This window comes from Melozone crissalis, unplaced genomic scaffold (genome assembly GCF_028551555.1).
Source record: "Melozone crissalis strain CALT ecotype California unplaced genomic scaffold, PUWL_Pcris_2 ptg000068l_1, whole genome shotgun sequence".
Taxonomy (NCBI): Eukaryota; Metazoa; Chordata; class Aves; order Passeriformes; family Passerellidae; genus Melozone; species Melozone crissalis.
Genome location: NW_026535846.1, coordinates 15317154 through 15342545, shown reverse-complemented (window position 1 = coordinate 15342545; position 25392 = coordinate 15317154). Strand labels below are relative to the sequence as shown.

Here is a 25392-nt window from a genome sequence, read left to right as displayed (position 1 = left end):
AAGCCTGCTCAGAGCTGATTTTCTTGCTAAGCAACTCCTTTATCCCCTGGAAATAGCCAGGTTTTGGTGGCACTGAGGCTTGGCTGAGGCACCCATGGGAGGCTACAGGGAAGGGGCTGCTCCAGGAATGGAGACAGATCCCACACTGGAGATCAAGCAAGAAAATCAGTGCTGCACACAGCATTCCTGCATCTTGCAGGGACCTGCATGGTACCATTGCCTTGGTCAATTAGCCTTTTTCCTGTGAAACAGTAAAAAAAATTACTTTTACAAAGATTTATCTTTTCTTTCTGTCAGTCTGATGCACCTTTGCTGTGATTCCTCCCTCTATCCCATTTTTCAACTTGAAGCCAATGAAGTTTGTTGTCTTGCTGTTGGTGGCTTTTACTGACTGTTCAACATCTTGTTGTGCTACTAATGCTGGGAGGTGGGGTCTGAAGTGCTTTCCTTCGTGTCTCTGCAGTGATGCAACTCTTGTTGAGTTTCTCTGCTGTGAGCACCTGTCTGAGCTGCTTTCCCAGGCTGCCACACCTGCCCATTGCTCTCATCTCTAACAACTTCATTCTTTCCAGACTGAGTGAAGTGTTACAGAAAATGAATATTTACAGCTACAGGCAAACTTGTGTGAGTGCTTGTGAAGGCAGCTGGGAGTCTCAGACAAAAGGGGGTTACTAATCAGAGCACAGGCATTTGGTCAACTGAGCCTCTTGTTGCTCCAGCCTTGAGCCAGAGCCAGCCTGCTCAGGATCCTGCTTCTCATAGTCTGTAAACCTCAATCCACCCTTTGCTTACAAAACAGTAGGCAGCTGTGTCTGTTCCCATAGGCAGAGGAGGAACATTTTATTTCTCAGCTTCAGGATTGTAGTGAACAATGTAGGAGCTGGAAAATCTCGGGATGCAAATCTCATTTGAAGTCGCACCAAGCCTGCCTAAATCCCCATTACAGACCCTGAGCTAGAGCTGGCAGAGGTGTTAGAATGTGCTTACCAGTGTTTCTGTTCCTTGTTGCATCAATCATGCTCTCTCATGGTCAGAATGCCACCAGGGCACCTGATGCCCTGTGACGAGTGTCTGGGATGGGATGTGTGTAGGTGTCTGACTTGCTCCCATCCCTGTGGTGATACCTCCTGTCCAGGCACTTCATCAGTGCTTGGAAAGGAGCATGATGGCAGATGGATGGAGGAACTCTGTGCTCCATCCTCTCTGTTAGACACCAAGCAGATCTGGTCCAAGCAGAGTTTCTGTGAACTCGAGGTCTCACTGTTTCTCAAGCTCTTCTGTGCTTGCTTATGGTGCTTCTGCCATTCAGGGAAACAGGGGCCATGCAAACAGCCTGTTCCTTGCAGCTTTTTGGGAGTCTGACTCTGGGGAAACAAGTAGGTGTTGATTCAAACAGTTTTCTTGCAAAAGAACAAACTATTTTCTTTTTGCAAACAGTACCAGGTACACTACTTTGTACCAAAATACCCTCTCCATATAGTGTTCAGAATCTTTTATTTGGGTTTGGTAGCTGTGTGCTCTCCATTAATATTTTGACACTGGATTCTGATTTTGTTCAAAGTTGTGGAAAATCTCTGGAGATGTGAGTTCTGACCTACAGAATACACTGACAGCAGGTACCTTAATATGTTCAGAACACCATAATCATAAAATAACATACAGAGCTAAATATTGACAAGGCTAATGGGCTTTTTGACTTGTTAAAGAGTGTATTTCCCATCTCGAGTTTGACACATCTGTTTTCTTAGTGGAAAGATAAACACGGTCCCAGGAAGTGTGGTGACACTGGTACTGATTGTTGCTATGCTGCTGTTGGAAACTGTGTTGTTGAATGCAGCCTGGTTTCATACAGTGTTCTTTTTCTCTCTTTAGGTACTCCCTAAATTCATGAGATGGCCAACACCATGCAAATCTCCAAAGATGAGCTGGAGGAACTCAAGGAGGCCTTTGCTAAAGTTGGTAAGTCACACAGAGGAGGGCACCTTGCTCCTGTCTGCTGCACGTTTGAATTGGATTTATCCCACCCCTGTGATGAGCAGCAGTGCCAGCAGGATGTGGGCATTGTGCTGGTCTCATGATTGTCTCTGTTCCAAGGAGTCCCTTGGCAGCTTTGCTGCTTCTGGCTTGTCCCTTTGGCCAAGGAGCACAAAGGCAGGAACAAGGCAGTCTGGCTATCAGGGAGCACTGGCAGACAGCCCTGCACTCTTGCTCCAGGGTGGGCTTTGTTGCTTCCTGATGGCAGAAGAAATATCCAGACAGGTTTTGCATTGCTTTGGCCTTGGCAGCACTTCAGGGCTTGCAGGGTGCTTGGTTCTGGTGGTGTTGGTTTGGCAGATTGGCTGAGCTGTGTGCATGGTCAGTGTAGGTGCTGCATTTTTGGCTTCTACAGAGTGCATTTGGGGGCTTGTAGGCAAAACTGAATTTGTTTACCTGGCCTCAGTGGAGCAGCTTGTGGTGATGATCAATGCCTTGTGCTGAGCACACCTCCATTGCCCTCTGCTGGCTCCATCTCTGCTGATCTCCGTCAGCCTGCTGAGCTTCCTCCAGGGGCTGCTCCTCCTGCCTCCCAGCTTTCCCCCTGCCCTGGCATCACAGAAACCTCTGGCAGGCTGCTTCAGGAAGCTGAAATGGGCAGAGAACTGACATAATGGAAAACATGTTTTTCTGTTGGTTTAGTTTCTTGCAATGGCTTACTGAAGGGTCAGAGCACCAGCAGGGAGGGGTGGGATGGGCGCTGGAGCGCAGCCCTGGGGGACTGAGGTCAGTGTGTTCAGCTGGGGAGCCACACCCGGGACTGGCACTGGCCAGGATCAAGTTGCTCAAGCACTGAGAGCCAGCATTTTGTTTTTCTAACTGGACATGGGCATCACTTGAGCACTGGTTATATATATAAAATCATAGTTGCCTCTTATCTGTGTTGGGTGGTACCGCCTTCCTAGGGCAGGGTGGCTGTGAAAACTCTCACTTGTTCAGAATTTCCCATTTCTGCAAAGAGAAATGTGAATTTCAGAGGCAACTGATTCTCATGGAGCAGTAACCCTGTTGGAACCTGAAGGAAGTTGCATTTTAAGGAGTTCCCTCTCCTTGCTTGCCCTTCTCAAGACTTTTGCAGCAGAGGGAGATGTTCCTTGGGAGGAAGCACGGTGTTTATCTCTGTCTAATGTGCCTCTTAGTGCAGTCTCATTAAGGCTGAGATGTAGGCAGCCTGTTCTGTCCTTGGATACATTTAAAATTGTTAACCTCTCTGGAATGTGGTGGCTTTTTGTCATTGGTGTGGAGGAAATGATCAAGATTAGGTTGGAAACATGGAGAAACACAAGTCAGATCTTGGTTTGTTGTAGGAAACCAGCTCACCCTGCTCAGGATGTGGGTCCCTGTTTGGTTTTAAATTATAAAGGCAATGTCAGAACTTTAATATTAATGAGGAATGTGCTAATTATCCTGGACATACCCACAAATGAGATAGGATCTGCTAGTTCTTTTCAACTGCCTTGTTTTGTGTGCTTTAGGCATGGTAGAGCCCACAAGCATGTGGGACACACCTGTCAGGAGTGTCTCTAATGCTCTCATTCCCTTTATTCTTGCCTGAAGGAGCCATGTTTGCCCTGGGATATTGGGTGGACACTGCCTGGTGACTGCCTTTCACTGTGAACTGCTAATAGCATCTCCAGTGAATGTGAGCAGAAGCTGGACTAAGACTGCTGTGTAAAATGAACCCCATTTTTAATCTCCCAGCTATCTGGAGGATTTGGAACACAGCTGAGAAGCATGGTTATAGCAAAACTCAGCTGGTTGGTGTCTAGGATGTCATGAAGGAGATGTGGGGAGGAGGAAACATTTCACAGGGTGCTCACCAAGGTGTGCCCTGTTCCAGTGCACAGCTGGTTGGGCTTCCTGGAGACCTGCTTTAACTCCAGCATGGGGCAAGCTGCTGCTCTGCATGGGTAGGTTGATGAGGCTTTAAAGGTGTGTGTTTGACCAGCTTTTCTGTCTGCAGCTGACTGGATTGAGACGTCTGGGATGCTGGAAGGCAGTGAAGTGTGTTAGTTACTATGTGCTCTGTCACCACTTGCCTTCCATGCCACTTGAAGGTATTTCCTCTCTCCCATCCAACTGATGTGCTGTTCTCTGACAGCCAGCCAAAGCCATGAGTCCCATAGACATCCTATTGCTTATTAGAACAGTCCACAGGTGAGAAACCACTGCTGAAGGTTATCACCAAAGCCAACTATAGCACAGACAGGCAGCTCCCACCATCCTACAGGCAGTTATTTGTCTTGGAACTGCTCCAAGTGGTAAAGAGCAGTGGGGGAAAAAAAGCTTTGTAATGTTTGAAAACAGTAATTAGTGGGGCATTGGAACTGTCTGGGCTTGGAGTGACCCACAGGTTAGTGGGAGAAGAACAAGTTGCTCCAGATCTCATTGGATCTCTGAATTTGTTCTGTGCAACAGGTGCCTGTGTGTGTACTTGGCCAAACAGGGGCACTTCAGAGGGGAGGCGTGGCAGAAAAAAATCCACAAATTTGCTCTGTTTATTTGTCTTCATTCTCTCTCCTTCTAAGATAAGCAGAGATAAGCATCTTTTCTGGAAACATGAAGTACTCAAAAATCATAACTGGGCTGAACACTTTGTGCAGCACTCCAAGGTGGTAAAACAATGCTCTGAAACGTTTGCTTAGGGCAAGTAGGGATCTGTGATCCTGTGCTCCTGCTGAGCATATGTCCTTAAAAGGAAACGTGTGGGTTACTTTCCCCCTCTAGCATCCTGTTATTTAAGCTATTTTAAGTGCTTGTCCTCAGGAGGAAGCTGAGCTGGAGCTTGAAGCAGCTTTTGGGATTCGTGGCGGCTTTGCTGCGCCACCTGCACACGGCAGAGGTGCCGCGCCTGCTGCCATGACCTTTCCCAGCTTTAGCACCCTGGCATGCATGCATCTTTCAGTAGAAATAGGAAACTTCAGATGTGCTGTAGTTTCCTTTCCATCAGGCAGACTATAATGAATCCAGGCTGCAGCTTGTCTGTTAAAACAATTTTGCTTTCTTCCATTAGTAATGCTGGGCAGGCCGCCGAACCATTTCATTTGGGATGGCTTCTACTTTGACAGCCTCTTCAGCTGCTCAACACCAGCTCAGATTTTGTTAGAGAGTTCTGTCTGAAGTCAGGGCCTGTTGCAGGACATCCAGCAAGGCACCATATTGTGGGCCTGCAGTGATGTTGGAAATAGTTTTGGATCTGGCTGGTACTGCAGAGGTAGAGTTTTTTGGTGTTTAATTTTTTTTTAAAATGCTGCTTCTTTCTACATTTGATGCCAGAAGGGGAACAGAGACAGTAGGAAGGGAAGCAGCTGCCTGTGGAATAGGGGTTGCAGGTCTGTTTGTCATGTCAGGCTGGTTGACATGTTAAGAACAGGTCCACTTTCCATCTCATAGTCAATCACTACTTGACTCTGCTACCAAGCCAGAACCACAGGCCAGCACCACTTTATGGTAAAACCAGCAGTTTTAACACTCAAATCTGCCCTTCTGTGGCCAAGAAGTAAAACTTGAAATGAGAGCATCTTCAGTGCAAAACCAGTAACTTGGTGTGTGGTCTTACAGTTAAACTAACAGACCTGATTTGCTTGTAATCCTCATCCCAAGTGTCTCGCACATGGATGCCCTTTTACTCTGTGAAGTAAATCAGTGTTTAATTTTTTTCCCAGAATACTATGGAAGAGTTGCTTGTACAAGTGGGTGTTTGGGACATTGTTAAGAGTTGCAAGAGCTTAGGTCCTGAGTCCTGAGGATCAAAGATTATGAGTGAGTTAAGGTTGTCCTTCACACTTGATTTTGTGCTGTTTGGTTGAGCCCAGTGCAGCCTTTCCTGATGGGCAAAATCTTTGTGCCATGCTGCTGACCTATGTGTGAGGTCCCTTGTGAGCGTGCATTTCAGTGGCTCTTCATGTGGCAGAGCTCCTTTATATATATATATATATATATCTTTTTTTTTTTTTTTTAAGTGAGCAAAGGTAAATCTTTGAAGTAAGCACACCTGGAGGACTGGGAAGATGCTGATTGCAGGAGTGAATGAACCCAAACTGGGCAGATGTTGACACAGCTTGGAGTAAATTCCTCATGCCTGCCCTGCAGGGTTTCATATGTAGAACCAAGATCTTAATAGGTTTCAGCATCCTTTTATCTATGTGTCCCTTATTGGAGTTGCAGACTTTGGAGCTCAGTTTTCTGCTGTCTCACCTAAGAAGCTTCTGCCTCATTAAATACCATGTAAGGTTTTATCCCTTCTGCATGTGAATAGGCTCAGACATAGCACATGCAAGCCTGAATCAGAAACACTTCTGAATGCTTAACCCAGACAGGTGAAGAGGAAAACCTTTACCAAATCTGAATCAAAATTATATCCCATCAAGGATTCAATTTATATTTTGAAGTCTTAATTTTCTCTGTCCTTTCCTTGCTGTTTACATTTACTCTTAACATTTGGGTAGCTGTAAAACTTAGGTGGTGGATTGACTGGAAGAAGTGATAAACGGATGTTTTTGGATTTACCTGCTTAATTTGGGAGCATGCTGAGGGATTTTGGTTGGTTCAGTCAGGCAAAGGCAAAAGCAAGGGGGTTGGCTGCAGGCTGAGGGTGAAAGTAAAGTTTTGTTTTAGGTTCATAGGCCATGGAGATTAGGAAATCCCTTCTTGACTTATTTTCCTCACTGGCTGTAAGGAGGGGAAAAGATGCATATTGCAAAGTTAGATTCAGTAATAAAAATACTGTAATAGAAGAAGCTGTGATTTATCTAGAGGGGAAATAGTTTGCTCATGACATCTCAGGCTGGACTGTTAATAAATCTTGCCTTTGTATTAGCTTGTATTAGTTCAGAATAAAATTCTGAAATTGAGGGCCAGAGAGCAGCCTATTGTTATCATTAATCATTGCCCCAAACCACTTCATTTCCTCAGCACTATTGTAAACACTGACTTCTCATGAAGTAGTTTAGTGTATTTATTATTCCATGGAATTGATGCTCTTCCTTAGTCTGAGACAGAGAGACTGGGGTGTAGGAAGGAGTACAGGTTTGCTCTGGTTACTTCAGTATTTGCCACTGAGCAGTTTCACTTTCTTTCTGACTGATAAAAACAATTCTAAAATCCCATATTCCCATATGGATCTGGAAAATGAGGACTGGTGGTGCAGTGGTTGGAGTGATGGTGCAAATGTGCTGCTTGCTGGAACACTGCCGTGAAACAAAACCTAAAAATCACAGAATCTTCATTAAAAGAAAATTGGCACCCACAATTTGGTTTAAAAAAAATAACCCTGGGCCTTAGAGCTATCCTGATTGTTTTCTTTATTATTGAAAGTATCTCTCTTCAAGGATAAATACTGACCCCAGTGGCTGTGGTGAGATACCCTCTTGAAGATAACCAAATTCTGAGGCTGGTGCAGCTCTTCAGGCACTAAATTAACTTCCCTGGGCTGTCTGTAGCACTTGGCTGCAGCAAAGGGATTTTAGTATTTTGTTACTGAGCCAGTAACAGCACAATGTGCCCTGAATCCCTGCCTCCCCAAAGATGGGCCTGGAGGGTCATGCTTATGTCTTGAGGTGTGAATCTGGGCTGTGCAACCACTTCAAATGCTCTGTCTGCTTGAGGACCCAGCTCTGTTGAAATCTGGGTGCCAGCTCTGCTGTGAGCAGCACTCTGCTCATCCTGGGGAAGGAGGCACCAACCCCTGCCTGTCCACAGTGGCTGGAAAACCTCACTTGCCTGAACAAGGTCTGGAGATGCTGGATTTGTGGTCAGTAGATGTGGTGATGTCCCCAGAGAGGCTGGGATCTGTGATGTGCAAAGCTCCAGTGTCACACTAGATTCTTGTTTTGTTCCTCAGATAGGTGACGCTATCTCACTAAACACATGGTACTGCTGTGGCTTGGTGATAGACTGTGAAAGCAAATGTCCTGGCAGAGCATTCTTGGGCAGCAGTAAAATATCTGCAATTTGCTGTCAGTCTTAAATGGAGAATATCATTGACAACATGGTAAAAATGTAACTGCAGAGCTGATTTGGTGTTTTTAGTTCAGAATATAAGAGGTACTGTGTTTCATGACCATCTATTTTTAACATGCAAGGGCTGTGGTATTTAGACACAAAAAGAGACATTCTGGGGATTGTTTATGAAAATACAGATGTTCTGTTGTGAAACTTTAACACCAGACTGGTCACATGTGCCCAGAGTCATCGTGGGCAGTCCTGCTTCAAAGCTGCTGTTGCCAGAGCTGGAGGGCTCCCAGGACTTGTGCTGGACACTCTCTGAGGATGTGCTGTGTGTGTTTACTGTGTGCCTTTGGTCCCTACGGGTGTCCTTTAAACTCCTTGATATTTTTGGTGTGGCCATCCTGCTGTGTGCCCATGGGTTCAGCAGGTCCCAGGTGTGCAGATTGCTCTCCATGAAGCCCTTGGACATGGGAGGTCACATTTTTGCCCCTCTGTTGGGGATCAGTTCTGTCAGGTACAGGGACATTTCTGAAACCTTCTGCTGCCTCTTCTCTTCCTCAGACCTCAACAGCAATGGGTTCATCTGTGACTACGAGCTGCACGAGCTGTTCAAGGAGGCCAGCCTGCCTCTCCCTGGCTACAAAGTGAGAGAGATCATCCAGAAGCTCATGATTGATGGTGACAAGAACAAAGATGGGAAGATTAGTTTTGAAGAGTTTGTCTATGTAAGTGATATTTCTGAATTTCCAGCAGCCTGGGGGGGCCCTTTTAGACAAAGCTAAGGAAGAACATAGAAGAGATTGAACCTGACTTCTCAGCCACTTTAACCTAATCCTAATTTTCTTTTGACAAACTTATCATTCTAGCCATGTAAAAATCAGCTCTTTGTACAAGTATCTGTATATGATCAGACTTTTGTGCTGTTATTGACAGCCTTTAGATTTGGACAGAGGAGAAATACTGGTTGGTTTTTGAACAAAAACCAACCAACCAAAAAGAATCCATGTGGTTTTAGTATGTGATAGCTTCATTGGAGGCCAAAATACTGTTTCCACATGATGTGACAACTGGAAAGAAAGACTTGCAATGATCCAAGCTTACAGTATTTACTGGAAGCTGTTCAGTTTTTCCAGGCACACAGATGAATGCTTGTTTTCCCTGTGTATCAGTATAACTTCCTTTCTCGGTTTAATGGGACTGCAAGTATTTGCTAAGGAGTTCAAAGGGCATCTCAAGACACACTTGGATTTGTGTTAGGTGCTAATCTAGGAAAATTCAAATCTCTTGCCTGGAAAAGGAAAAACAGGAATAAGGTGATGGCTACAAGTTGGAAGATCAGTCTTTTTAGTAGAAATAGGCCAGAATTGAAACATTTATTAATTTTTACAAAAATGCAGGACTTCTTCAGTGTTTGTTTTTCATCCTTTTGATGCTCTGATGACTGCATGCTGAAGGAGTAATTAAAGTATGTGCAGTACATTGAGGGAGCTGTTTTCATGTCAATTAGTTTTCTTGATATTTCTTAATTTATCTTCACTTTCTGTTCCTTAATTGTTTTCAGACCCTCTGAACTTTTTGAGTTCGGAGCCGATTAGTAAGTTGGAGTTTGCAGTTTGTAAACACTTGCATGCTGGGTGCATGTTTCAGCTGTTGGTTTGAGCTGGTCCATAACTCTTAACTTTGCACTAGGAAGGAAGAAATAAATCTCTTCTGTCACATTTGAAAGGTACCAATGATTGAGGAAAGACAAGATGTCTTAGGGCAGCTGAGGTGTACATTAGCAATGCTTAGCTGGATGATTTTTACAAACTGAGCTCTTGCTCTGATCATTTTTGCTGGAGTTTATGGTACAAAGAATGGCATGAACTGTCTTTACATTGAGACCAAGTGATTTAGTGGTACCTCAGCATTAGAACACCTATTCTCAATAATAGAGTAGTTAACCCAGAAAATTTTAAAATAAATAGATCTAAAATAAAATCCTTGTGGTTAAAGCCAACCAACCAGAAATCCCCCAACTTTTGGGCTCTCAGATCTTCAGTCGCCTTTACCTGATCAACCTCTGCATGCCATCAGGAGATGATTTAACGGTGCTGTATTATCATTTTAACTTACCACCCTCCCTGTGTTTAAGGGACGGGGAAGGTAAGGTGTGACAACCAGCAGCCTGACCCTGTAGTTTCATTGTCCTTTTCTGGGTAGTGTTTAGAGAACCTCTACACATTTCATTTGTATTTTCAGCTTGGTTTAAACTAATTTAGTTTAGCTTTGAGAGAGTTACAGTAGACTTCCAGCCACTGAATGTGTTTTTTTACTAATAGCTGCTCAGTTCTGTAAGGCCTTGGGGCCACTAACAGTAGCATCCAACCTGTGCAAATGGCATGTGCAGTCTTCTATGCTAAAGCATCTCTTCTGCCCTCCAACAAGAGGGTGTTTCACCAGTTAGATGAAGCCTGCTGTTGAGGAAGGGGGAATCTTTACTTGGATCACTCGTTGTTACACTTTATTGCAGATTTGACTGTTATATGCTTAAAGAGAGTTGTTGTTGTTGGGTTGTGGATGAAGTCTTTTGTGTGAACTAAAGTCACAGTCACATGAGCATCTGGCTTACACAGAAGGGTTAAAATTGCACCACAGCTTTCTCAAGTTTGGCCCTGCAGGACCTGCTGCATGTGTTACCTGTGCTCAGACTGCAATGGTTTCATGGTTTTTTCTTGTGATCTCTTGAAATCTACTTGTAAAGGTAAATCTGTGCAAGGTACTTCATGCCTAATGCTTCTGTTTCAATAGGCACTTGCAGTGTGTGTTTGAGAAAGTGGGATGACTCTGCCCACTGTCCATGTCAGATTTAATACCGCTACACCCTTGCTGGGCCCTTCGCATTTGCTGATTTTACTGTGAAGTTTGCTTTAAAGCTGAGAAGAAATGGTTCCTTCTGTGGTCCTTTTTAGTTTATGAAGATGAATTTTTCCTGCCTAACAGAGCACTTTCAATTGTAGATTTTCCAAGAGGTGAAAAGCAGCGATATCGCTAAAACGTTCCGGAGAGCCATTAACAGGAAGGAAGGAATCTGTGCCATTGGGGGCACCTCAGAGCTCTCCAGCGAGGGCACCCAGCATTCCTACTCAGGTATCATCTGCCTCTTATTCTTGTCTTGGGTTTTTGGAGGTCCTATACCAAAACCAGCCCATTTCTACCACACCATGCCTTGTACTGTGCTCTAGTTCTGTGAGAGCAGAGTGATCTCACATCAGGGTGAAAGCAGGACAGAATTTATGTGCTGCAAATTTAATAGTATATAAGTGAAATGTGTTCTTATTTGCTTGCTGATGAAGTCCTTGTGTCACACTTGAGTATGATAAAGTTGTTAAGTAACAAGTAAATAACAGAAACATTCTGATAGTTGTGAATGTCTTCTTTCTTTAAACTTTATGTGACCAATAAAATGTATGGTAATGATAGAGGGGCTGTTATTTCCCTGGGCTATTGTACTCTGCTTCTTTTGGGAAGGTCTTTGTTATGAAAAAACCTGTACTGAATTTATGATTGGTTATCTTAGAGGAGGAGAAATATGCCTTTGTAAACTGGATAAACAAAGCCCTGGAAAATGATCCTGACTGTCGGCACGTTATTCCAATGAACCCAAATACAGATGACCTGTTCAAAGCTGTGGGAGATGGCATTGTGCTATGGTAAGTCATGATGGCTCTTGAATTAAAGAAGTAAAAAATCAGCAAAATAACTTTCTGAAAATGCAGTTTGAGGTATTTACATCCTGTTCTAGGCTGGTGTGTGTGCATAACGTTTTGCACATATAAAAAGAGGCTCAGTCTCTCCCTCTTTCATTGCCATTGTGTGATGCCTCAGCTTTGGTGCCAGCTGATATTTTCATCCTGTGCTTTTGTTTGGGCTTGAGACTGAGTTTGCTGAGGGGGCAGAAGGTGCTCTGTGGGCAGGAGTTGTCCTGGTGCAAACTCAGCTGGGTGCGGGGTAGCTCGAGGAGAGGCACTTGTGATAAATGACCCATTCTTTTGGATGGTTAGGCAGATAGTGCTCTCCATGGGAATGTTAGTGACCTTATTATGCATTAACCCAAAAATGGATTTTCTGGGAGTCTTCTTGTTCTTTTTAATAACTGCACTAAGTAGGTTTGGTGACTTATTCTGTTACATGCTGAGAACAGAAGGCTTCCAGGGCTGCTAAATACCAGCAACCTTCTGTGTATGAGATTTTTGTTGGTTTTATGGATTAGGTTCATTTGTTTTATTGTAAGTGAATTATTATGGTGGAAAACTGGATCAACCTGGAATTTCAGGATCTCTATATCAATACACAAAGTAAGTTTAAGTGAGTTACCTCTTTTCTTTATACTGCTTTTATTTTTTAACTTTAGCTCATGATGCATATTTTTAGTTTATTTATTTCCCAAGTTTCAAGTAATTCATGGCTTTAGGCAAAGACTGAACTGAGTAGGAAGTAGTTCATACTATAAAGTTTGAATTTGCCATTTTTGGTATTGATTAAAAATTCATTGTGCTCACATGCTCCCCACTGAGCTCTCCAAGTGTTTGTTCTTTTTTGGGGCAGGTTTTCTTGCCAGCAGTAGTGAACCTTTACAATAGGAGGAAGTTTGTTGTCTTACTAGAATGTGCAGTGGATGTCAGCAGAGCAATGAGTCTTCACTAGTTCAGGAACTACACTGTGAATAATTCATGTGCTCTTTTTGCTCCAGCAGCTGAGATCAGTAGTGGCTGGGAACATGTTTAAAGTTTCAGGCTTAGCTATTAGTTACAAATACATCCTTGATGATGTAAATATTAACTTCTGATTTATGCAGTCTTGATTTTTATGTTAAAAAAAATGACACAAAAACAAGTAGGCTAAAGGAAATGTGCTGTAGTATTGTCACAGTACATTGAGTTTTGTTCAGATTAAATACTAAGTGTTTTTCAAATATCACTGTTTTTTCTCCTAACAGCAAAATGATCAATCTTTCTGTTCCTGACACAATTGATGAAAGAGCAATTAATAAGAAGAAACTCACACCATTCATAATTCAGGTATAAAAGCATTTCTGTATTTTATTTTCTGAAATTCATATTAATATAGAATTAATGATTGTTGCATGGTGGCTCAAGGCATTATTGTGAAATGTTGGAAAGGAGCAAATTTTATAGCTTCTGTTTAATTATTAAATGCAGGTTTGTACCATGCATAATTGACAGTTCTGTGGGCATGGTTAAAAATGCTGAATAAATGACAGAATGGGTAAAGTGGCTGAAATGTTGTGCACATGTGATATTGCTGTGGCGATGAGGTACAGCACTGTCTTTTTTAAACAGTGTGATGTTGGTGTTAACCATGAATCATTCCATACTGGGGCAGGTTGTTTCTGTGAGGATCCCTCTGTGTGTGCAAATTAGCACTTCTCTAGCCTTATTCTTGTCGCTGCCACTAGATGCAACTAACTCAGAGGCTGAAACTAAATACCAGAGCTGAAATTAAACCCTGATGCCCAGTTCAGGTCTTATTGATTCAGCCTGCTGCAACACAGCTCCCTCAAAACTTCAGCTGGGAGTGTTTCTTCTGAGCTGGAGCAAGAACAAGGGGGGAACCTGCCCTGTGCTGGTGCTGGATGAAAGGGAAGGCAGCATCTCCCTGGGCTGTGTGTGACTGGGCTCTGCTGTTTGCAGGAGAACCTGAACCTGGCCTTGAATTCTGCGTCCGCCATCGGCTGCCATGTTGTCAACATTGGCGCGGAGGACTTGAGGGAAGGGAAGCCCCACCTGGTCCTGGGGCTGCTCTGGCAGGTCATCAAGATCGGCTTGTTTGCTGACATTGAGCTCAGCAGAAATGAAGGTAATGAAACCCTGAGTGATTCCTCTACAGCATGGACACAGCCTGGCTTGTGCTGCCAGCCCCAGCCCTGCCTCTGCCTCTTCTCTCCCTCCCCTGTGCTGGAAGGAGGATCATCAGGGTGTTGTTCTCCAGCCTGTAGGGAGCTGTGCAGCAGGGTTGTGCAGGTGGGCTCTGCCAGCCTGGTGATGTGTGTCAGCCTTGCAGAGCTGGCTGAACACCAGCCTGTAAGTCAGGATGCAGCTTGGCTTGAGCTGGGGCACACACTGCTGGGTGATGCCCTAGGCTGCTCCAGCTGCAGGCTCCTGTGGTGTTGGGATGTGGCAAAAGCTGCTTGGATCCTTTTAGGATTATAGACAACTGCATAGCTTTCTCAAAAAAAGAAAAATTAAAAAGGGGGGCTTCAGCTCTGTGGTAGTTATTTGGTTCTAAAATCCTCCTTGCTACTGTCAGTGGAGCAGCTTGAGCCCTCACTTTGTCCTTGGTGGTGAGAGACTGATGCTGCACATCTCTCCCTGTGTTCACTTGGTCCTGCATGACAGCCTCCAAAATTTAAACTTTTTCAAATCATCTGAAGAGCTCTGATATTCCTGCATGTGCTATCAGAGCATCCAGATGGATGGGATTCAGTGTCTTTTATTTAAGCTTCCCCATCATGAAGTGTTGACATTGTTTGGTTTAGATTGAAAATTCATGGCAGAGGAAGCCCTGGCCAGCTGAAAGGGTGCTTATCTTGGCTCCTTTGGGTTTTTTTAATGGCGCTTATGAAACTGCTTGGAAGCATTTTTCATTGACATGGAAGTGCATTTGCATTTAGCTTCCTGTCATCAGCTTAAAAGACTGCACATAAAGTCCAGAGAATTTTGTTACACAAGAAAAGGGAAAATACTTTTTTACACATATATTTCTAGATCATTTATGCTCCTCTCTGTGTAACAACCAACTCAGGAAAACTCTGCTAATACCCAGAATATTTTGACATAATTAGTAGTTGGTATTGTACCCCCCTGAAATCTTGCTGCAGCTCGAATCCTGTTCTGCAGGTTTGAGTCTTCCCTCACAATCCTTTTTCTTGTAGCACTGGCTGCCTTACTTCGTGATGGTGAAAATCTGGAGGATCTTATGAAGCTATCCCCAGAAGAGCTGCTCCTAAGATGGGCCAACTACCACCTGGAGAACGCAGGCTGGCAGAAAATCACTAACTTCAGCACAGATATCAAGGTACCAAAGCTCTCCTGGTTTGCAGTGCCTGGGAAAAGGCTGGGAGCTGGACAGGGATGTGTTTGCATGTGCAAATGAGGCCTTTCATCCTTAGCAGGACCTTTCTTGACCCTAACACACAGAGTGCTCTTACCAGGGGGGGTTTGGATGTTGTATTTGGGGTCCTGCAGGGCTGTTCTCTCTTGCCATGAGGGTGAGCCCAGTGTGGAACTGTCTGTTCCTCCAGTGCTGCTGTTGTGTGTTTTATTCAGCTATGAAACTGGTATTGCTTGTATGTTTTCAAATGTCCTTGATCCATATTTTGAGATAATGGGGGAAATGCTTCACTGGAGAGTGGGAGTTCCACACACTTTTGGCAGGTGATGGCATTTAATCTAAAATGTCATGGGCTGGAGAGAGGAAGGGGAAACAAGAGCTGTTATTCTTCACACTGGGTTTAGTAGGAATGGAAGTGGGGACTCCTAAAGCTGCTTTTCACATGTGAGTGGGGGCACTGGTGAGAAATGGAGGAAGGTGACTCTGGGTCAGTGTGGGGCATCTGGACACTGGTCTCAGCAGCTTTCTGGAGTTATTCACATGGTCAGCAGTTTCAAGTAGGAGAAAGAAGATTGAGATAGAAAAAGAAATTGATAATTGAGGTGTGTGAGGATCATAGATCTGATCTGTTGGGTTCATGGTCACTCTTATTCCAATTTCAAAATTACTTACAGTTTGCTGGTGGCTTTTGGCTTCTCTGGTGCATCCCCTAGGCTGCCATGATATGTTGAGGTCTTCCTTAGTGCTGAGGACTGAAAGGACATGTAGTTGATAAATAATCACCACAGCTCTTGGCTCTTCCTGTTTTGTGACCATCCTTGGCCTCTCTCCTCTAAGCTGTTCTAGCTAATGTGCAGGCACAGAAGAAAACATTCAAATATAATCAGCTTTTTGCTTGGAATTTGTCTTCACTGAGGCATTTTCATCATTGCTGTGGCAGTAGGAATGGCTAGAGGTTGGGGCTGCCTTGGAGCATCTGGGGGCCATGAGTGTGAGCAGCATGGGGTCATTGCCTCCTCCAGCCACTGCAGAGGTGGCTGTGGCACCAGAGCTTGTAGCCAAGGCAGCTTTCAAACAGTCAAACCACATAATTGTCTTCTTAAATAGTTCTAACCTTTTCCCTTTGTTTCTTTTCCTGCTGCCTGGATTTCTACCATTGTGCTCTCTTTTAAGCTTACAGATTTTGGCAATTCAGTAAAGGTACATAAGCCGATTATGCATGGTGACTTGTTAAAAATGAGCTTGAAATGAATTGTTATGGTGTATTCACTGCTGTGCAGGAGAGCTGAATTTTCTTTTTCGTTCATTTCAGGATTCCAGAGCCTATTTCCACCTCCTCAATCAAATTGCCCCCAAAGGGCAGAAAGAAGGAGAGCCTCAGATTGATATTAACATGTCTGGTTTCAATGTAAGTATTCAGGCTGTTGTGTCCTCATCCTGTAGGATCCTGAGCTCCCTGTACCCTGTCATTGCCCCATGACATCTGGGTAACCTGGCATCTTAATTTCTAGAGCGTGTACAGTGTCAGTGACCATGTGCACACCTCAGGTGTGTGCTCAATGAGTGCTTGCTGCCAGCCTGGTCACTACCCTCCAATTAACAGAGACAATTGAGAAATCCTTTGTGGGCTTGTTCCATTTGGGAGCATATTGACTTCTTTTGAACCACTAAGTTCCGAAAGCAATAAAATTTGATGGCATGTGAGCTTGGAAAGAAAAGAATGCTAAGAAAAGGTTAAGAAAGATAGCAAGACAAGCTGTGACAATGGCACAGCAGCAGGGCTTGGTGTGTGTGCCTCATCCCTTCGCCCTGTTAGTGACTGATGCCAGACATGGGCTTGTGACATTGCTCCAGACAGTGGTCAGGAGCTTCCATCTGCTGTGCAGTGTAGCCCAGTGTGTTCCATGACAGCTGCTGTCCCTTGCATCCCTGCAGGAGAAGGATGACCTGCGCAGGGCAGAGTTCATGCTGCAGCAGGCGGATCGGCTGGGCTGCCGCCAGTTCGTCACGCCGGCTGACGTGGTCAGTGGCAACCCCAAGCTGAACCTGGCCTTCGTGGCCAACCTGTTCAACAAGTACCCAGCACTTACCAAGCCTGAAAACCAGGACATCGACTGGACCCTCTTGGAAGGTGATGGCCCTTATCAGTAACAAAATTAGCAGGGGGGGACTGTCTAAAGTAAACAGTTGTGTCATTGGAGGCTGTGCCCTGCAGAGATATCTCTGTTGAATTAACACTTACGATTTGAGGCTTCAGTGCTGCAGTGTTATTTACTCATTTGGGGCAGATGAGAAGGGCACCTGGCAGCCTGTTCAGCTCTCTGACCCTGTAGGCACTCTGCCAGCACCCCATCACTCACCATGCAGGGGAATTTGGTTTTGCCATTTCCTGTGATGGGCAAGAAAACCTCAGAAATGCAGTGAGATGTCCATGGGAATGCTAATTGTTGGCACAACTGGGACTGGGCTGTGACAGCAGTTAGCTAACATCCATGTGAAAGACCTTTCTGCTCCTTTTTCTTGCAGAAAGTGCAAAAGGCTCTTGTGAGGCATGAGGAAATCAAAATAACATCCAAGACTAGATAGCAGGGTCACCCTCTTCCTTTGAAAAAAATTCTACTAGAAAAAAAAATACTCTTTCTCTGCTTAAAACCTCCTGGTGAGCTCTGCTGCTCAAAGCTCCCTGCCTAGCAGGGTGGAAATCCCTGCTCAGCTTTGAACTTGCAGAATTTGCACTGACCCTGTTTTCCATCATGTAGGAGAGACACGTGAGGAGCGGACCTTCCGCAACTGGATGAACTCCCTGGGTGTGAACCCCCACGTAAATCACCTCTATGGGTAAGCTTCAGGCTCTTTGGGAGACACAGCTTTTTTTTTCTTTTTATTGTTGTTGTTGAAATTGCAAACACTTGTAAAGAATAGTAATTATTCATGATGTGGCAAAGTCAGAGTGCACTCAATTCTCAACGCATTAGACTTAATCCGTGTTTTCCACTTTAGTGATCTCCAAGATGCACTGGTAATACTACAATTATATGAGAAGATCAAAGTTCCTGTTGACTGGAATAAGGTTAACAAGCCTCCATACCCTAAACTTGGAGCAAATATGAAAAAGGTAAACATGTCAAAAGAATTTAAAGGAAGCCAGTGACACTAAAACTTCCTGTTCGAGGCTTCCAGTCAAGTGTAGATGTTTGTGAGTGATTTTGCTGTTTAAACTCTTGTCCTGTGTAGCTGGAAAACTGTAACTACGCTGTAGACTTGGGAAAGCATCCAGCTAAATTCTCCCTGGTTGGCATTGGAGGGCAAGATCTGAATGATGGAAACCCAACGCTGACACTGGCCTTGGTCTGGCAATTGATGAGAAGGTAGGACCCCTCTCAAACATGTGAAACTTGTGAATGTACAGGATTTGGGAAGTTTCTTCCATGAGAGCGTGGCAGTACTGGAATAGGTCACCATGGTTGTAAAACCTCTGTCCTTTGGGGGGTGGCTGAGATGCACCTGGACAAAACTGTGATAAAACTGCATATGAGAGGCTGGAGCAGACACCTCTGGACAGCCTGTTGGTGGACCTGTGATCATCCTGTGACAAGGATCACCTCTCTCCCCTGTTCAAGTCTGGTCCACAGGCAGAAACCCTGAGCAGTAACATTACACAACTTTTATGTTCTGATTTTTAAATGGAAATTGAGAGGGAAACATTCTGAGGCTGTTTTATAGACCTCTTCTGCATTGGAATTTGAGAAAGAAGAAACTTAATAACAGACAAAATTGATCTTCCTGTTAGCTAGTTCTTAAGAATTTTAAGATTATGCAAATATATGTCTGGAAAAAAGGTGCATGGTAGCTCCTTATTTGACATTAGAGGTCTTAATGCCAGCTCCTGAGGTAATCCACACCTTTTAGGTAATGAAGCAAATGCTCAATGGTAAAACAGTTTAACAAGTGTCCTGAGCCCAGGCAATTTTGTGAGCTCCTATTAAAGGACATGAAATGCTAGAAAGACTAATGCTTTAACAGAAATCACATAAGATAAGATATGTGGTTCTTTCTTTTTGCTAAAGGAGTTAAAAAAAAAAACCCCAAACCCAGAGCTGAGACTGTGTAAAGGCTTTCTAAGCTGCCATGGCTCATGTTGCATCCTGGCTGCATGGCTTTGTCCTGGCTCTGTGCCTAATCTGTTCTCTCTGCTGGTTCTCAGGTACACACTGAATGTCCTCGAGGACCTGGGTGATGGTCAGAAAGCCAACGATGACATTATAGTCAGCTGGGTAAACCAGACCCTGAAAGAAGCTGGCAAGTCCACCTCCATCCAGAACTTCAAGGTACAGGTTCCCTTCTTGCCTACAAAAGGAGATGAGTGCCCAAAATTTTTTTTCCTTGGCTGGAGGAACAGGAGGGGCATCTTAGAAAGGAGTTGAAACAGGACAGGATTCAGACTGTGCTGGGAACTGAGTAGCTTCAAGCTCTAAATGTTTAGGACTGCTCATAGTGGGGAGTAGTGCCTGAGGAGGGAGGGTGGGCAGGATCTGGGGCAGAGATGGGAGGTGAGATGCTGGCAAGCAAAGGGGCTGGAGCTGGTGTGCGTTTGGAGGTGAACATTGTGCCTTGGGCTGTGCTCAGCAGGGCAGAGCTCCTGCCTGCACAATGATTACTTCTTTGGATTGCCAGAGCACTTGCAGTAAATTGGAGTAATAATACTGTATTATCACCAAAGCTGAGGCAGCAGTTTGGTTTTCCCTCTGGTCCACCTGGGAATAGTCACTAACACTGCTGCTTTGAAAGGGCTCATTTAAAACTTCTCTGGTTGCAGAGTGACTGAATTAAGGTGAGAATTATGGACACTCATCTTTACTTCTCTGTCCCTGTATTCTCTAGGACAAGACCATCAGCACAAGCTTGGCAGTTGTGGATTTAATTGATGCCATCCAGCCTGGTTGTATCAACTACGACCTCGTAAAGACTGGTCAGCTATCGGAAGATGACAAGCAAAATAACGCTAAGTGAGTTTGCTCTCTCAAAAGCTGTTTGGCATTGAAAAGGTGCACATTCCATGTGCTGGCCTCAAGCTGCAGGTGTTTTGACCAGTTTATTGCTGCGGTTTTCAGTCTCTTTTAGCACAGTACTTTTTACACAGGCAGCACTTTGTGAAATGGAGTTGCTGTCCTTGCCCGGGACACTGGAGGGAGCAGTTGGCTGAGCTCTGGCTTGCTGAGAGAAATGCAGAGCAGCTCTGGCAGTTCTTACCAGTGACTCTCCATTTCTCACCTGTTCGTTCAGGCATTTGAAGTGTTCAGCTGGTGGCTCAGAGTTTTAAAATTGAGCCCTTGTATGTCTTATGTCTTGTTGAATCATCACAGATTGTCAAGTTTAAAGTATGCATATTAAAGCATGCCTTTGAAATGTGTGTTCTGTGACTGTTCTGCAGTGGCAGAATGACAGCAAAATTTCTGGCAGATAATAGTCTCACTTTATTATTCATAAGGAGCAAACAGAAAAGGAAGTGTTACATGATTAATCCTTCATTATATATGCTATTAGCCCTAACAAATATTAATTAAAATTCTTTAACTGTCAGTAAAGTGGACTTGACATTCAAAGGTCAATTTGCACATTAAAAACACTTTACCGTGGAAAAGGAAAACAGCAAAAAATGAGAAAAACTTGTAAAACAGAAGGATGTGGTGTGAATAAACTGTCCCACATCTTGAATCAATAAAGAATAGGTGAAATTGTGTTGGATAGGGCAGGATTTGACTTGCCATTTACTGATAGCAGTCTCAGTGCTGACCACCTTATCTTTCCATGGTGAATAGGTATGCTGTGTCCATGGCAAGAAGAATTGGTGCCAGAGTTTATGCTCTTCCAGAGGATCTTGTGGAGGTGAAGCCAAAGATGGTCATGACCGTGTTCGCCTGCTTGATGGGCAGAGGAATGAAGCGAGTATAGAAGGGATGATCCACGTAAAGAAAAAAAAACCAAAATGCAACAAAAACCCAACCTGCCACCCTGGGTGCATGAGTAGCAGATGGGCTGTGACCACGTTGAAATGCTGTTGGCCTTGGAACTGTTGAAGTTCAAAGGACTTTGTTTTGCTTTGCAAGACAAATTTATTAAAATTCTCAGGGGGAGGAGTTATAACCAACAGATGTGCTCTTTTCCCAAAGGAAAGTTTAACTTATCAAGAGCTCACAGAAATGCATTCATAGCAGACCTGCATCTTGCAATATTGCTCTGGAGCTGTTTTCACTCCATTATTTCTCAAATACTTGATGTGTGGTTTTATACCCTTGAGGGCTATAAGGTGGTTGGTATAAGTTGTAATGGAAACAAATCTAATTTCTATCTGCAGTCCACTTTAATTTCTGTCATACAGTCCAAGCATATTTTAGGTTTGACCACATCCTTAATTTTGCAAATAAATCTACAGTACAAGTTGGGACCTGCAGGCCAGCTCGCAATGCTAAATGAGAAATGTGTAATTAGGAAGATGTACTTCCTCTGGTATTCTTTGTACATGGTGCTTTTTTGTACATCTAACTATTTTGATTACTTTACAAATAAAGCACGGCAGTTTTTTCTCTTGCTGCTTATAAAAAGGGGTATTTTTTTGTTTGTTTGTTTGTTTTTTAAGGTTATACTGCATATGATAATACCACCATCCTTGGACCTCTTGCAGTAACATATGATCATGTTGCTGATTGCACGGTTACACCTGAGAATGGAAGTGAATGCATTTTTGTATGCATCTTGGTTCAGTTCTGTGCACCTAGAAAATAATTTTTACAAAAATCTGCATGAAAACTATAACTTTTTTATTTAAAATGCTGTTAGATACAAAACCATACTACATTGTGGAGAGGTTTTGTGCAGGGAAGAGGCAAATGGTATAAACAGCAGGGTTCAATAAAGTGAACAGCAACTGTGCTGGAATATAAAATTATTTTTAGAGATAAATGGAAGGAAGCATTGTCGCCAAAGAAGGAAGATGCTGTATCCATAGGATTTCATAATCTCTTGCTTTGGCAAGCTGTTTGCTATATTTTGAGATCATATTGCTATTCCAAGCTATTCAAAGTGATGTAATATGGTGGCAAAGCATCAGTTGAAATAAAAACATTTAAATACATGCTTCTCTCCTTATTTGCACTGACCCAGCATGGCAGCCTGTCTTCAGTTCCAGCTGGTGCTACACACAGTCTTCATCTTTATTGGCCTGATGTTAATCTGATGCCAGGTACTGGTCCTTTGGAGCATGGTGAGGGGTTGGTGCTGCTGGCAGCACAGCAGGGAAAGGCCCCTGAAAAGCAAAGTTTGTTTGAAGCAGCAGCTGCTGTGATGATGTGCCTTGGGGGTTTCAGAGGTTAACATTTGTGTGACTATTTGAATCACTAATTTAATGAAAGGGAATTAATTTTCCTGTGTGTAGGAGATGAAAAAAGGGCAGGTGAAAAGGAGGAGATGAGCAGGAGCCCTGCCAGCTGCAGGGATGGCACCAGCTGGGAGTGCTCCCTGCTCTGGCTGTGGGGTGTCACAAAACCACCCCAGTGATTTCCTGCATGGAGCCTCGTGCAGAGCTGGCTGGAAACTTTCCACTGGTACAATTTTTTCACAAGAGAAGTATGTTAGCAAAGCTTCCCACAGGAAATTGCATGTTTTCACTCAAGATGGAGCGATATACCGTAAGTAGAGTCACAGCCATCCCATTGAAACTGTTCTGGTGATTTATGGCACTGGCTGGGGGTGTGGTGTGATTAAGGTCAAAATTCTTGGACTTTGGAAGTGGCTATGTGCATCTGTACTTTGTTGCCTCTTTTGCCTCTGGTACCAGGTTAAAGGGGGAGGAATGGGTAATTTGACAATTACAGAATGAGAAAGCATCTCTTTGTGCTGGATGTATTTAAGAAAGAAAAGTTTGGGGTCCAAGCAAAGTGGATCTCTCACACTGAAGGTCCAGTGCAGAACAATCAGGACAAACCCAGTGCTTTCCCTCCACTGAGCACTCTTAACAAGCAGGTTTTCAAATAGTTTGTTTTGTCAAACACCCCTAAAATTTTCAAATCGCATCAAGGAGATGTAAACTTCAGCACATTTCCTTCTTCCTGCAACTCTTCTTGCTCTTTAATATTAAATTATTTGTTAGTATTTATACTTTGTTTTGCTTCTTCAGTTACATGCTTTTTTGTTTGCAAGGTTTTTTTAAACAGTGTCAGCTTTGTTCATACTGAATTTTTTTTTAACAGTTGGACTTGTTGCTGCCCTTGTGGGTGCATGTTGTTCTTATCCTGCATCTTAGCATCCTCCTTCAAATGTCTTTGCCAGCCCAGACTGACTCCTCAGGGTCTGTGTTTTCTGGCCTTCTTGTATTCCTTGCAAGTTTCATTTTTTGTGGATTGAAAATGTGGCCACATGTTCTCCCTGAGCCCACTGTGTATAACTTGTTAAATATTGCTATGACTTTTTATCATAGCACAGAGGAAGCAATTTAGTTGTGTTCCTGTTACTCTTTAATGAAGTGGTGGTGTAAAAGTGGAAGGAATGTTTTCTCAAAGTGTTCAGAGAAGGCAAGGTTCTTGCCCATATAAATTTTTCACCAATTTGTATTATTCAATGGAAAAATTGAATCTTTTAGGGACATAAGAAATTGCTGAGGTGGACTTTGCTTGCTTTTTTGCTTCTGCCTTTTTCAATTGCAGCTTGACAGAGAGTAATTCAAAAGTAAGAAACCAGCTGGAGTATTTTTCCACCACTTCTCAAAGTATGTGAAGCTGAGTGAAGTGAAGATGATGAAACAGCACAGCCAATGTAAGGAAAAATTTATTATATTGACTGTAACATGCTTTGCAGAAACGTAACCACAAATGCAATGAGGTGCAGCACGTGTGGTTTTGTTGTAGACCCCTACTTTGTTCCTTCCCTGGTGTAACAGCAAAGGTTGGTCCTGCTCTGAACTCCATGGCAGGTTTCCCATGTCAAATTGTGCAGGTTTGTGTGTTTTCAGCCCTAAACAAGGGTTTATTTCTCTCTTATCAGCTTGGGGTAATTCCTCTAAGGACAGGGACAAGTGTGGTGTGTCTGGCACACATTCCTTTGCTTCCTTCTGTGAGCACCTAGTAAACATTGGATAAGGGTTTTTCATATACCTGCACAAATGGAAAATTCCATTTGGGAGGACAGAGAAGGCTGATCTGTGCTCCCAGCAGCAGAAGGGAGGCACACCTGGGATGTGACACTGGAATTGTGCTGGGACAGAGCTCCTCAACAGCATGCAGGGAGATAGACATAGCTTGTACAGACCATCCCTGAGACAAATCACCTCCTTGCAGGGGTAAATGCAGAGCCACATTAGCTGAGGTTCAGTGCTGTGAGGAACACCTGGGTGATAAAATGTTTTACATGATGGTGCTTTTGCCCACACCTCCCACACATTCCAGCAGCAGAGATCCCCATGTGCCTGCTGTGGGAAGGCACCACGTGCTCACAGTGATGCTGATGGACTGGGCCTTTTCTCAGGACTCCAGATGCTCTAGAGCATGTGCAATTTATTCCTATTTCAGCAGTAGTCACTCACGATATGCCCAGTATGGGCTGGGCACAGGAGAGCAGCCCCTCCCAGGGAGAGGACACCTGGCTGTGGTCAGTTGGGAAATGGGGAGGGCAGAGGAGAACATGCTTCCCAGCCCCACATCACCAGCCACAAGCCCCAGCCCTGAACTTGCCAATGTGAGCATTTGCATTGAATTTTGATGTTAGCATTTCAGATTAGACTATTGCCCATAAAGGAAATAATATATTCCTATATATTGACATTTCTTTATTTGCATATAAAATCCAAATGCCAGGAAAACCATTGTTCATAAACAAATTTCAAGAAAACAAATAATCAGCCTCCAATTTATAACTGAAATGTCCCAGCCTCCTGCTGGGCAGGTTTGCCCCTGAGCAGGCAGCACGGGCCGGATAGCTCAGTCCTTTGGGGGCAGACTGTCCGAGTGCCCAGGCTGCTCTTAGCCACAGGCAACCTTAGCAAGCTTAAGGGATATCAGCTCTTTTTAGTGATTATCAGCTCTCGTACGATTTCAGCTCTTTGCTTGCTAAGGCGCTGTTGTAGGCCGACCGAAAGGCAGACGCGAGAGGAGAAGGCAGCTGGAGTTCCACAGCAATGGCTTTACTGGGGTCTGTGAAGGGTTCCAGCCATGGCTCTTCTGACCAGAATGGGCTAAACCAGCACTTTATATAGGGTATAGGGGAATTCAAAATTGTCCAAGAGCAGGGGTTAAGGGAAAGTGACTT

At 43.9% G+C, this 25392-nt stretch overlaps 1 protein-coding gene across 3 annotated transcripts in view; it reads left to right on the top strand.

The window, feature by feature from the left end:
* Positions 1 to 22201, top strand: part of PLS3 (plastin 3) — a 49710-nt gene extending 27509 nt beyond the window's left edge. For 2 of the 3 annotated variants that reach the window (XM_054289500.1, XM_054289499.1), the window contains exons 2-17: positions 1873 to 1959; positions 8545 to 8708; positions 10983 to 11112; positions 11543 to 11675; positions 12962 to 13043; positions 13677 to 13842; positions 14918 to 15060; positions 16270 to 16296; positions 16409 to 16504; positions 17032 to 17227; positions 17856 to 17934; positions 18097 to 18211; positions 18331 to 18464; positions 19301 to 19424; positions 19978 to 20102; positions 20916 to 22201. In XM_054289500.1, coding sequence (XP_054145475.1) covers positions 1893 to 1959; positions 8545 to 8708; positions 10983 to 11112; positions 11543 to 11675; positions 12962 to 13043; positions 13677 to 13842; positions 14918 to 15060; positions 16270 to 16296; positions 16409 to 16504; positions 17032 to 17227; positions 17856 to 17934; positions 18097 to 18211; positions 18331 to 18464; positions 19301 to 19424; positions 19978 to 20102; positions 20916 to 21048 — 1914 coding nt within the window. In that variant the 5' untranslated portion in view covers positions 1873 to 1892 and the 3' untranslated portion in view covers positions 21049 to 22201. The remainder of the gene's footprint in view (positions 1 to 1872; positions 1960 to 8544; positions 8709 to 10982; positions 11113 to 11542; positions 11676 to 12961; positions 13044 to 13676; positions 13843 to 14917; positions 15061 to 16269; positions 16297 to 16408; positions 16505 to 17031; positions 17228 to 17855; positions 17935 to 18096; positions 18212 to 18330; positions 18465 to 19300; positions 19425 to 19977; positions 20103 to 20915) is intronic. The other variant, XM_054289502.1, reaches the window with a different exon arrangement.
* Positions 22202 to 25392: the final 3191 nt, after the last annotated feature.